This window comes from Acomys russatus, chromosome 16, assembly GCF_903995435.1.
Source record: "Acomys russatus chromosome 16, mAcoRus1.1, whole genome shotgun sequence".
In the NCBI taxonomy this organism is placed as follows: domain Eukaryota; kingdom Metazoa; phylum Chordata; class Mammalia; order Rodentia; family Muridae; genus Acomys; species Acomys russatus.
In genome coordinates, this window is record NC_067152.1 from 7,179,261 (window position 1) to 7,191,763 (window position 12,503).

At 42.1% G+C, this 12,503-nt stretch overlaps 1 protein-coding gene across 1 annotated transcript in view; it reads left to right on the forward strand.

The window, feature by feature from the left end:
- Positions 1–12,503, forward strand: part of Atad5 (ATPase family AAA domain containing 5) — a 45,075-nt gene that overhangs the window by 23,155 nt on the left and 9,417 nt on the right. The window contains exons 10-17 of the mRNA XM_051158093.1: positions 74–262; positions 2,633–2,729; positions 4,098–4,177; positions 4,827–4,966; positions 5,878–6,028; positions 9,424–9,600; positions 10,597–10,730; positions 11,836–11,929. Of these exons, the coding sequence (XP_051014050.1) occupies positions 74–262; positions 2,633–2,729; positions 4,098–4,177; positions 4,827–4,966; positions 5,878–6,028; positions 9,424–9,600; positions 10,597–10,730; positions 11,836–11,929 (1,062 nt within the window). The remainder of the gene's footprint in view (positions 1–73; positions 263–2,632; positions 2,730–4,097; positions 4,178–4,826; positions 4,967–5,877; positions 6,029–9,423; positions 9,601–10,596; positions 10,731–11,835; positions 11,930–12,503) is intronic.

The following is a 12,503-nucleotide window of genomic DNA, read 5'->3' on the forward strand; positions in this document are numbered from 1 at the left end:
GGAAGATTATTGGGTATCGAAGATTGTTTTCATTGATTAGTAAGCACATTCATTTCCCTAATTTCCAAAGCAGCAAGTCCACAGCAACAGCCTGATGCCAGTCAAAAGGAAACAAAAAGGAAACGCATGGAAATGGGAAATCAAAAGTCAAAAAGAAAGAGACCAAATGAATATTCAGTGAGCCCAGAAAAGATAAAGGGGAACTTGGAAGAACTTGACAAAGGAATCAGCTCTTCTGGGATAAATCTAGACTCTTCCAAAGGTATATTTCTAACTATCCAGGAAGAAGCGAAGCACACGCTTTAAGTACATGTTATGTCAAGATGGAAGCTGTCCATGATATTCTGGTAGCAAATGATGACAGAGTCAAGAGCAGAAATCCTGTCCTTTCCCGGCAAATTGGGTTTTTTTCCTCCTCTCATCCTAGAACTCTTGATTTTTAACCTCTCAATTCTACTCCCTCACTCTTTGAGACTATTTTATGTAGCCCCGGTTGATCTCAAACAGATGGCCTTGAGCTTTCTGCCTCCACCTCCCGAGCGCCAGGATTGGAAACTTGCATTACATGCCATGTGAATGCATGGTGCTGAGGACTACACCCGGCCTTTGTGCATGCTAAGCAAATAGTCTATCCACTAAGCCACATTGTTAACTCCTAACCATTAATCACACATACACACACACCCAGCCCTTTTTTAAATTTTCTCTTTTAGTTTTTTTGAGACAGGATTTCTCTGTTTAGCTGTGGCTGTACTAGACTCGCTTTGTAGATCAGGCTCCCTCGACCTTAGAGCGATCCACTTACCTCTGCCTCAGGAGTGCTGGGATTACAGGTGTGCACCACCACGCCCGGCCTCCTCTCTCCCTTTTTAGAAAACAGTCTTCCTGCGTGTTGCCCAGGGTAGCTTTGAACTTGCTCTTCTGATTCAGCTTTCCAAAAAGCTTTGTTGGCTCACAGAGAAGCATGCTAACATGTAGTTGTCAAATTTATACTTTTATTCTATACATCTACGAATGCTTTTTTGTTTTTAGGCACAAGGTCCTGCTGTGTATCCCTGGCTGACCTTGAACCCATGAGTTAAGTTAGGATTGTGGGCATTCACCACACTGTCCTTTTACATGGGCTTTGTTTTTTTTTTTTTTTTTTTTTTTGGTTTTTCGAGACAGGGTTTCTCTGTGTAGCCTTGGCCATCCTGGACTCACTTTGTAGACCAGGCTGGCCTCGAACTCACAGCGATCCGCCTGCCTCTGCCTCCCGAGTGCTGGGATTAAAGGCATGCGCCACCACGCCCGGCTATGGGCTTTGTTTTTAAACCAGAGATCTGCCAGACCTGGCAGTACAGGCCTGTAACCCAAAGTACTCGGGCCTCTGAGTCATAAGCATCACAAATTTAAAGTCGGCCTGTGGTGCTGCACACACTTTAGTCCCAGAACTCCAGAAGCAGAGGTATGTAGATTTCTGCCTGGTCTACAGAGCAAGTTCTAGGACAGCCAGGGCTATACAGAGAAATCCTGTCTGTAAAAAAGGGGAGAAAAGCTATCTATGCAATAGAGTTGAGTTCAACACCAGTTGCTGGTTCTGTAGCTCAGTGGTAGAGCACTAGCCCCAATTTTAATCCCTAGCTCTACAAAAAGAGATAGAGAAAATAAACAAAGGCCTGGGATCATATTATTTATATTGTTTTTCGGTATATTTTGCCTTTCCATTCATTCCTATTCAGTGTATATGTAAACACACACATGCATATCTTGTTCAATGTATTCTATTGAGTTGATTTTTTTTTTTTCCTTTGCTTTTGTTTCTTGAGACAGGGTCTCTGTGTAGTACTGCCTGGCCTCAGACTAAGATATCCTCTTGTGTCTGCCTCCTGAGTGCAGTGCACCAAGCCAGGCTCTATTGAGTTGATTTAATTAATCTATTTTATATAAGGCTTATGGAATGTTTTAATATTTAGTATGGCATATCACCTACCATTTTATTTAAATTTTTACTTTATTTTATGTGTATGGCCATTTTGTGTGCACCATATGGATGGGTGGTGCTGGCAAGGTCCAGAAGAGGGCGCTGGATCTCCTGGAACTGCAGTGATAGCCGGTTGTGAGCCACCATGTGGGAGCTGAGAACAAACTTGGGTCCTCTGGAAGAGCAGCCAGTGCTCTTAACTGCCCGAGAGTCCTCTCTCTAGTCCGCTGACCCGCCATGATGGGTATTTTCATGAACTGACTTCTTTAAGTGTAGTATCAGCTTCCTTGCCTGTGTAAACCCATTCAGGTTTGGTTCTATGTTAGTTGGCATGTTAGGAGTTTTTGTTAGAGCTATATTCTTTTTTGGGGGGGTTGTTTTTGTTTGTTTGGTTGGTTGGTTTTTCGAGACAGAGTTTCTCTGTGTAGCATTGGCTGTCCTGGACTTACTTTGTAGACCAGGCTGGCCTTGAACTCACAGAGATCCTCCTGCCTCTGCCTCCCAAGTGCTGGGATTACAGGCGTGCGCCACTATGGCCAGCTCATTCTTGCATTTTATAAATGAAGTTCTTTCTATAGATGCCTTTTATTGCATCTATAATAATGTAAATGTCTAAGGAATGTTAAGGAATGAATCATACCTTACTGTGTTTATTTGTTTTTACTTTAGATTCTGGAACTGAAGACATGCTTTGGACAGAAAAGTACCAGCCTCAGAATTCGAGTGAACTCATAGGCAACGAGCTGGCTGTCAAAAAGTTACATAGGTCGGTAGAGTTTGAAAAGGAATTAAGAAATAGTTTATGAATTTAGTTACGCTATTTAGACTAAAATTTAGAAACTACAAAGTAATAATATTACATGGGAAAGTCTTTTTGGAAAATAATTTCAAGTAAAACGTTTTCTTTTGCTTTTTTTGTTTTGGTTTTTTTTGTGTGTGTGTGTGTGTTTTGTTGTTGTTGTTGTTGTTGTTGTTTCTCGAGACAGGGTCTCTCTGTGTAGCCTTGGCTGTCCTAGACTCACTTTGTAGACCAGGCTGGCCTCGAACTCACAGCGATCCACCTGCCTCTGCCTCCCAAGTGCTGGGATTAAAGGCGTGCGCCACCACCGCCCGGCTGTTTTGGTTTTTTTAAAAAGGGCTTCACTGTGTAGCCCTGGCTGTCCTGGAACTCAGTCTATAGACAAGGCTAGCCTGGAACTCAGCAATCTGCCTGCCTCTGCCTCCTGAGTGCTGCGATTAAAGGTGTGCGCCACCATAGCTGGGCTTATTTATTTATTTATTTATTTACTTACTTACTTACTTATTTATTCCCGTCTTCTTTCTATTTCTACTCACCAGAGTTTACCACTATATAAACTGTATAATACAATTTTTAAACAAAATTATATATGCTGGTTGTGTTGGTGACACCTGTAATCTCACAGTCTAGAGATGGATGCAAGAAGACCAGGAGTTAAATTCCAATCTGAACTACACAGTTTAAGGCTAGCCCTGACTACATGATACTCTTATCCTCCCCCAAAAAAGAAAAAAATCATATCCATATATTCTTACTTTTTAATTTTTTGGTCTTTGGAGATAGGGATTCTTTTTTGTAACCTTGGCAATCCTAGAACTAGCTCTGTAGACCAAGCTGGCCTCAAACTCACAAAATTGCCTTTCCAGGGCTAGGCCTCATGATGTACTGCCAGTAATCCTAGTACAAGGTCAGTCTGGGCAGCATAGCCAGGCACTGCCACAAAAAATAAATCAGTAGGGATCGTCATAATGGCTCAGGTGTGAAAGTGGCCGAAAGCAAGAGCCAGCTCCTCAGAGTTGGTCTCTGTCTTCCTCATGCACATATGCATACAAAATAAACCTGTGATGCCCCTGCTCTGACCTCCTGAGTTGTGCAATTACAGTGTTGGGGTCATAAGTGTATACCACACTGTTTATTTGGCGCTGGATACTGAACACAGACTTTTTTTTTGGTTTTTCGAGACAGGGTTTCTCTGTGTTAGCTTTGGCTGTACTGGACTAGCTTTTTCGACCAGGCTGGCCTCGAACTCACAGTGATCCACCTGCCTCTACCTCCCTAGAGCTGGCATTAAAGGCGTGTGCCACCACACCCGGCTAATGTATTTCTTTATGACAGTTGGTTGAAGGACTGGAAAAGAAGAGCTGAACTGGAAGAAAAACAGAATTTGAAGGGAAAAAGAGATGAAAAACAGGAAGGTATTTTGAGTTATAGTTTTCTTTTTTTTAACTTAATTGAACATTTTAAGTTAGATTAGCTAAAATTTGCATAAACTTAAGGATTAGTATATTTCTTTTTTTTTTAAAGATTTATTTATTTATTATGTATACAGTGTTCTCCCTGTATGTACCCCTGCAGGCCAGAAGAGGGCACCAGATCTCATTGAAGATGGTTGTGAGCCACCATGTGGTTGCTGGGAATTGAACTCAGGACCTTTGGAAGAGCAGGTGGCGCTCTTAACCACTGAGCCATCTCTCCAGCCCCCAGGATTAGTAGATTTTGTGTTTGATTTTTTTTTTAACTCTTTGTGGATTCACTTTATAGTATTTATTGGCAAGAAGTTTGTGAGATTTGATTGCCATGTTTCATGAGGTAAAAGTGCTACCTAAGCAATTAATAGTTTTATTTTATTTTTTAAAGATTTATTTATTATGTATACAGTGTTCTGCCTGCATGTATAACTGTAGGCCAGAAGAGGGCACCAGATCTCATTGAAGATGGTTGTGAACCACCATGTGGTTGCTGGGAACTGAACTCAGGACGTTTGGAAGAGCAGCCAGTGCTCTGAGCCTCCGAGCCATCTCTCCAGCCCATTAATAGTTTTGTTTTATTTGAATAATTTTTCAGATTTGTCGGGTAGCATGGACTTTAAAGGCAGTTCAGATGATGAAGAGTATCGCCTTTGCAACACGATTCTCATAACAGGGCCGACAGGAGTGGGGAAGACTGCCGCCGTGTATGCGTGTGCTCAGGAGCTCGGGTTTAAGGTCAGTAGCCAGCCACAGTGAACGCTATAAACTCGCAGTGTGCCCGTGGTCCTAGATTAGACTGAAGGAGCATGAGCCCAGGCTAGCCTGTGTTAATGAAGTCCTCTTTCAAACAGGAGGAAAGGGTGAGGGGGAGACGACTCAATTGAAAAAGTACTTGAACAGCCGGGCATGGTGGTGCACGCCTGTAATCCTAGCACTCGGGAGGCAGAGGCAGGTAGATCGCTGTGAGTTCGAGGCTAGCCTGGTCTACAAAGTGAGTCCAGGATGGCCAAGGCTACACAGAGAAACCTTCTCTGGGGAAAAAAGAGAAAAGAGAAAAAGAAAAAGTACTTGAGAACTGAGCTCAGCTTCCCCAGCTGCCAAGTAGTGTACCAGGTTCACCAAAAGTCCCTTCAGTTTGTTTGCTTGCTTGTTTTTTTGGAGACACATTCTTTCTGTGTGAACTAGCCTGGCCTGGAGATTCCCCCGCCTCTGCCCTCAGGTGCTAGGATTACAGCACCACCACGCAGGAATCAAAAGACCTTTTCTTAAAACCAAGGTGGATAAGCACTCGGGAGGCAGAGGCAGGCAGATCAATGTGAGTTCGAGGCCAGCCTGGTCTACAAAATGAGTCCAGGACAGCCAGGGCTACACAGAGAAACCCTGTCTCAAAACACCCAGGGTGGGTGGAAATGGAGGAAGACACCCAAGGTTATCCTCTGTTCCCCACATGCACACACTCCCGTTCACACACGATCAGAGCAGGAAGTATGTGTGGGATGGTTTGTGATGCAATCCTAGCTGAGGGCTGAAGGAGGAGGATTGGTGTCCATTTGAACCCAGCCTAGGATACAGTGTGAGACCCTGTCTCAAGAAGAAAGGAAAGAAATCTTTTCTTTTAAAAAAACATGTATATATTCTCTTTTTAGATATTTGAAGTGAATGCCTCTTCCCAGCGAAGTGGTAGGCAAATCCTGTCTCAGCTGAAGGAAGCTACCCAGTCCCATCAAGTAGATAAACAAGGTGTCAACTCACAGAAACCCAGTTTCTTTAATAACTACAGCATTGGCAAGTCACCAAGTAAGTAACCTATTCCTTTGAGCTACAGTAAGATTTTGAAAAGTAAAATCTGAGAGAATAGTTCTCATCAGCATCTGCCATTTATTTTTTATCTTTTCCTGCACATAAGCAAACTTTTGTTCCCCAGGCTGTTTTGAAGTAATATAAGTCTGAAAGCCATAAACTAAACATCTAGACCATTGTTATATGGTACTAAACATTAAAAGGGCTTTTGTTTTGTTCTGCTTTTTGAGACAGAGTTTCAAGTGCTGGGATAGCAGGCGTGTGCCACTGCGCCCAGCTGCCACATTAAGGGCTTTTAAGAAGCATAGCAAGCTAGCTGCAGCGATGCACGCCCATAATCCCAGCACTTGATGAGGCAGGTCTCCGTCAGTTCAAGGCCAGCCTGGTCTACAAAGGGAGTCTAGGACAACCAAGGCTACACAGAGTAATTAAAACTGTCTTGAAAAACAAAAACAGCTGCTTGATGGTGGTGCACACCTTTAATCCCAGTACTCGGGAGGCAGAGACAGGTGGATCTCTGTGAGTTCAAAGCCAGCCTGGTCTACAGAGTGAGTTACAGGACAGCTAAAGCTATTACACAGAGAAACCCTATTTAAAACAAAAGAAAAAGAAAAAAAGAAAGAAAAGGAAAGGGAGGGAAAAAACCCAAAAGAGCAAAAGTATAGTCAAACCTAACAAAATGAAGCTTGTTCCTTGTTTGTTTATGTTTTTGTTTTTTTAAGTTGAGCCTTCCCTTTCCTCTTCCGGAGGCAGTGCTTAGAGGCACTCAAAATGGTGCAGCGTTTGACACACAGTTGTAGGATCTCCTACATTACAGCCCCGAACAAAACTAGGTTGTCTTGAACCCCCAGCAACAGAATTGTTTACCTCTACACCAAAAAGGCTGGGAAAGCACCAAAATCGGCATGTGGGGTGTGCCCAGGAAGACTGTGAGGGGTTAGTGCTGTGAGGCCTAAAGTCCTGATGAGACAGTCCAAGCAAAGACATATGTCAGCAGGGCCTATGGTGCCAAGTGTGTCTGAGAGAGGGTCAGGGTTTTCTTTATTGAGGAGCACAAAATCGTTGTGAACGTATTGAAGGCGCAAGCACAGAATCAGAAAGCAAAATAAATATGCAGTTTTTTTGTTTTTTTTGAGACAGGGTCCCTCTGTGTTAGCCTTGGCTGTCCTGGACTCACTTTGTAGACCAGGCTGGCCTAAAACTCACAGCAATCCACCTGCCTCTGCCTCCGGAGTGCTGGGATTAAAGGTGTGCCCCACCACTGCAGCTTTTTTAAGTAATAAAAGTCAAGGCTTGCTTGGTTTATGGGGGGAAAAAAGTGGATTTCAAATTTCTGTGGTTTTTCATGTTTTTTTAATTTTTATGTGCATTGGTGTTTTGCTTGTATATATATCTATGAGGGTGTCAGATCTCCTGGAACTGGAATTACTGACCGTTGCGAGCTGCCATGTGGATGCTGGGAACCGATCCTGGGTCCTCTAGAAAAGCTCTAAGTTCTAACCAGAGCATCTCTCCAGCTTGCATGCCTGGTACTTGTAATTGTCTGTCAGACTTTGTTTAGACGCTGGGCACTTCTGTCTATTGTAGTCAGCCTTGACCTTTGTTCTGAGTTTGTTTCAGGTCTGTTGTACTAGGCAGTGTGTATCACAGCAGCATTAGACCTGGGCTGACTCGGCTCCGCTGCAGAGTATTGCTCCTGAGCATCCTTGCTAGTCTCACGTCAATGACGATGTTCATTGGTCTGTCTAGTGACAAGCATGAATTCAGCCAGGCAAGGTGGCACATGCCTCTAATTCCTGCACTTGGGCAGGTGGATTGCTATGAGTTTGAGGCAAGCTTGATTTTCCTACTGAGTTCTAGGCCATCCAGGGCTACATAGTGAGACCTTATCTCTAAAACAAAAAACAAAACCAGAAAAGGATGTATTTGCCGCTCCTAGATTTCCGTGTGTCTTGCCATTTGGTTCCCGTGGCCCTTCCATCATGAGTACTTTATTTTCGACGTGGCAGAGTAGGGTTCTGCAGATTTCAGAGCACTCTGCATAGCTATCATAATTGTGTATTCTCTCTTATGCGCTCTGTCTGCCTTGATTTCCTCATTCGCTGCTCTAGTCTTCTAGAATTAGCAAAGTTTGCACTGGTTTTTCTTTCCCACTGCAGCTTAGACATTCTCAATAAGCTGGGCCGTCTTCATGTTTAGTTAGCTGTTTGCGTCTTGTCCCTTAGGGATCATTGTCCTTTGTTGGATGATAGCCAAAAACTTGAAAAGTGTTTCATACAATATGTCATGTTTTTTTTTTTTTTTTTTTTTTTATTGTTATTTTAGATGGAGATGTAAATCTAGTCTCAGATCCTCTATCTTACTGAGGAGCAGACTCACATCTTTTCCCTCTGGTGTTTATATATTCCCCTCTTCTGCTGGCAAGGAACTGTTTCTTTTGGTCTGTGGCCTTTTGATGTGGCCTCAGAGATCACTGAGTTGGCTGGAGGTGATTCTTCCGTTGGAAATGTTTTGGAAATTATCTTTTTTTTTTTCAATTTGAGAATCTTGAAATTAAAGGTAGCACATAGGAGACTGGGGTGGAAGGCTGCCATGCATTCAAAGCTAGTCTTTGTTACAAAGTGAGAAACTGTCTCATAAAACCAAAAAAGCCGACAGACGTGTGGTATAGCTCAGTTGGTAGATTGCTTGCCTAGAATGCAGTGAGCTTGAGGGAACAGCATCCCAGCACAGCAGCTCAGGGTTATTTGTGGCTATATGCCAGTTCAAGGCCAGTCTGTGTTACCTGAGACCCTATCTAATGGAAAAAAAACAAAACAGTAATATGTACATTTCAAAACTAGTAATCTTTTGTTGTAGTCAGAATTTTGGTTTCTTTAAAAAACAGATATATTCGAGAGGCAGAGGCAGGCGGATCGCTGTGAGTTCGAGGCCAGCCTGGTCTACAAAGCGAGTCCAGGACAGCCAGGGCTGCGCAGAGATACTGTCTTGAAAAAAAAATTTTTTTTTTTAGATTATTTTATTTTATATGAGTATATTGCCTGCATGTGTGTGTGTGTGTACCATGTGTGTTCCTGGCTACCACAGAGACTAAAAGAAGGCGCGTTGGATCTACTGGAACTGGAGTTCTAGATAATTGTGAACAAAAGCAGTAAGTGTTCTTAACTCTGCGCCTTCTCTCCAACCCCGGGACAGCTTGGCTTTTGTTGGTGTTTGGTTTATAATAAAATTATAATGATCATAACCTTTTGTTTTGTATTGTATTCATATAAGAACGAAAGAAAATGTTTGCCCTTGGTTTTTAACAAGTAAGAGAAATACACTGTGGATAGCTTTATCTGGCCATCAGTGTAGTTTTAGAATGTTCTTAAGTGCTGTTTGTTTTTTCATAGAAAAGTTAAACTCCCCTGGGAAAGTTGTTACATCACCAAGGAAGCTTCCTCCATCATCACCAAAAAGAAGTGGGCAGAAGCGAGCACTTCCCCCTAAAACTTTGGCAAATTACTTTAAAGTATCCTCCAAATCAAAAAGTCATGAAGAAGTGGGAGCACTCATGGGAAATAATAAAGGTAAAGCATTAAGGAAGTAAATTAAGGCCGGGCGTGGTGGCGCACGCGGATTCCTGTGATTTTGAGGCCAGACTGGTCTACAAAGTTCAGAACAGCCAAGATAACACAGAGAAACCCTGTCTCCAAAAAACAAAAAACAAAAACAAAAAAAAGTAAATTAGCCTTGATGTAGAAAAGTATGAATGTAGCCAGGAGCGATGGCTACAGACTGAGTTCCAGAACAGTCAGGGATACACAGAGAAACCTTGTCTCAAAAAAACAAAAACAACGCTAAACAACTGTCAATGTATTTCACATGTTCCTATGCTCTTTCTTTCTTTCTTTTTTTCTTTCTTTTTTTCTTTCTTTCTTTCTTTCTTTCTTTCTTTTTAGGATTTATTTATTATTATGTGTACAGTGCTCTGCCTGCATGTACACCTACGGCCAGAAGAGGGCATCAGATCACATTACAGATGGTTGTGAACCATCATGTGGTTGCTGGGAATTGAGCTCAGGACCTCAGTGCCCTTAATCTCTGAGCCATCTCTCCAGCCTCCTATGCTATTTATTAAGCCCCAGTCATGCTAATCATCCTAACTATAGACACATCACTACTGAATAAGATTTGATATGGGAGTTCAGTTTGTGGGTGTATCTAGTATTTTATTAAAAGTGAGTTTTGCCAGGTCTGGTGGTGCATGCCCTTAATCACAGTACTCCGGAGGCAGAGGCAAATGGATCTCTATGACTTCAAGGCACCCTGGTCTTACACAGTGAGACACTGTCTAAAAGAGATCTTTTTTTTTTTTTTTCGAGACAGGGTTTCTCTGTGTAGCCTTGGCCATCCTGGACTCACTTTGTAGACCAGGCTGGCCTCGAACTCACAGCGATCCGCCTGCCTCTGCCTCCCGAGTACTGGGATTAAAGGCATGCGCCACCACGCCCGGCTCTAAAAGAGATCTTAAAAAAGAAAAAAAAGTGAGTTTTACATAAAATATTGAAATTGTATTTATGCAGGAATCAAAAATTCTTTGGAACAGAGGCAAATTATTCAGACTAAATCAACAAATGCAAATAATTCAAATATTAAAGATTTTGGAGTTGAAGAATCCAGCAGAAAGAATGCAACATCTCTCATTCTCTTTGAGGAGGTAGGCTTACAAAGGCACACATAATAGAAACATATGTTAAAGATTACTGTGTTTTCTTTTCTTTTTTTTAAGATTCATTTACTTATTATGTATACAGCATTCTGCCTACAGGCCAGAAGAGATGGTTGTGAGCTACCATGTGGTTGCTGGGAATTGAACTCATGACCTTTGGAAGAGCAGTCAGTGCTCTTAAACCTCTTAGCCATCTCTCCAGCTCCTACTGTGTTTTCATATAGGGAATTATAAAGTTATCATAAAATAAATATCCAAGAATACTTAATTCTAGAATAATATTTTTTTTTATAAAGAGTGGTAATGAAAAACTTTTTTCTTTTTTTTAATGTGTGTGGATATTATGCCTTCCTGTATGTCTGAGCACTATGTGTGCACGCTTGGAGTGCCACCCTTGGAGGCTGGAGGAGGGTGCTGGATCCCCTGGGACTGGGTTCACAGATGGTTATGAGCTGTCATGCCAATCCTAGGAATCATCAGGTCCTCCAGAAGAGTAACCAGTGCTCTTAACCACTAAGCTATCTCTATGGTGCTGAATAATTTTCAGATGATTAACGTAAACTCAATGATACTCATTATTAACAGCTATACAAACTATTATGATACATGTCTACCCCAGTTATTAATGGTTGTGTTTTATTGTTTACTATGTGACCATCTTAAATCTTATTTTATGGAGCCAGGAATGGTAGCATACACCTTTAATCCCAGCACTCGAGAGGCAGAGGCAGGCGGATCTCTGAGTTCAAGGCCAGCCTGGTCTATGGAGTGAGTTCAGAACAGCCGAGAAGCCTTGTCTTGAAAAAAGAAAACAGACAAACAAAAAAGAGGTTCCTTTATGGTATGAGACAAACTTTCCCAGGCAGTAGTGATACATGCCTTAAATCCCAGCCTCAGCAGGCAGAAGCAGATGGGTCTCTGGGTAAAAAAGGACAGCCGGGGCTGTAGAGAAAAACCCTGTCTCAACCTATGCCTGCCCAAAGAAAGATCAAGGTTGACTTTGACAGAGTATGTCTACTATGTATATCTATAATTGAACTGAGTGAATGTATTGTTATTCTCAATGTACTAATATTCTAGTAATGGTTTATAGGTTGATGTCATTTTTGATGAAGATGCTGGGTTTTTGAATGCAGTCAAAACATTCATGGCAACAACTAAACGACCAGTAATTCTTACAACAAGTGGTATGTAAAAATAATTTCAGAACAATTTTTTTTTTGTTGAAATATTTTCATAGAGCTACTAACTTCAAACATCAGTTGAGTAAAGCAGGATACAAGCTGGAGAGATGGCTCTACAGGTAAAACTCCTGCTAGACAGATTTGTTGACCTGAGTTCAATGCCTGAAATGCACATAAAAGTGGAAGGAGAAAGCCAATTCCACAGGGTTGACCTGTTGCTTCTCAGTGCTTGGTGTACACACACACACACACACACACACACACATATCATGTACACACAGACACACTCTAACAATAAGTAACATTTTAAAACAAATGAGGCAGCTGGGCACAGTGGCGCATGCCTGTAATCCCAGCAGTCTGGGAGGCAGAGGCAGGCGGATTGCTGTGAGTTCGAGGCCAGTCTAGTCTAAAAAGCAAGTCCAGGACAGCCAAGGCTACACAGAAAAATCTATCTCAAAAAACAAAAATCTAAAAGCCTTTTTTCCACTAAAATAGCAAAGCATAGTGTGGTCGCATATGTCTGTAATTTATTTCAGTGCTTAGGAGGCAGAGGCAGGAGAGTCTCCACAAAATT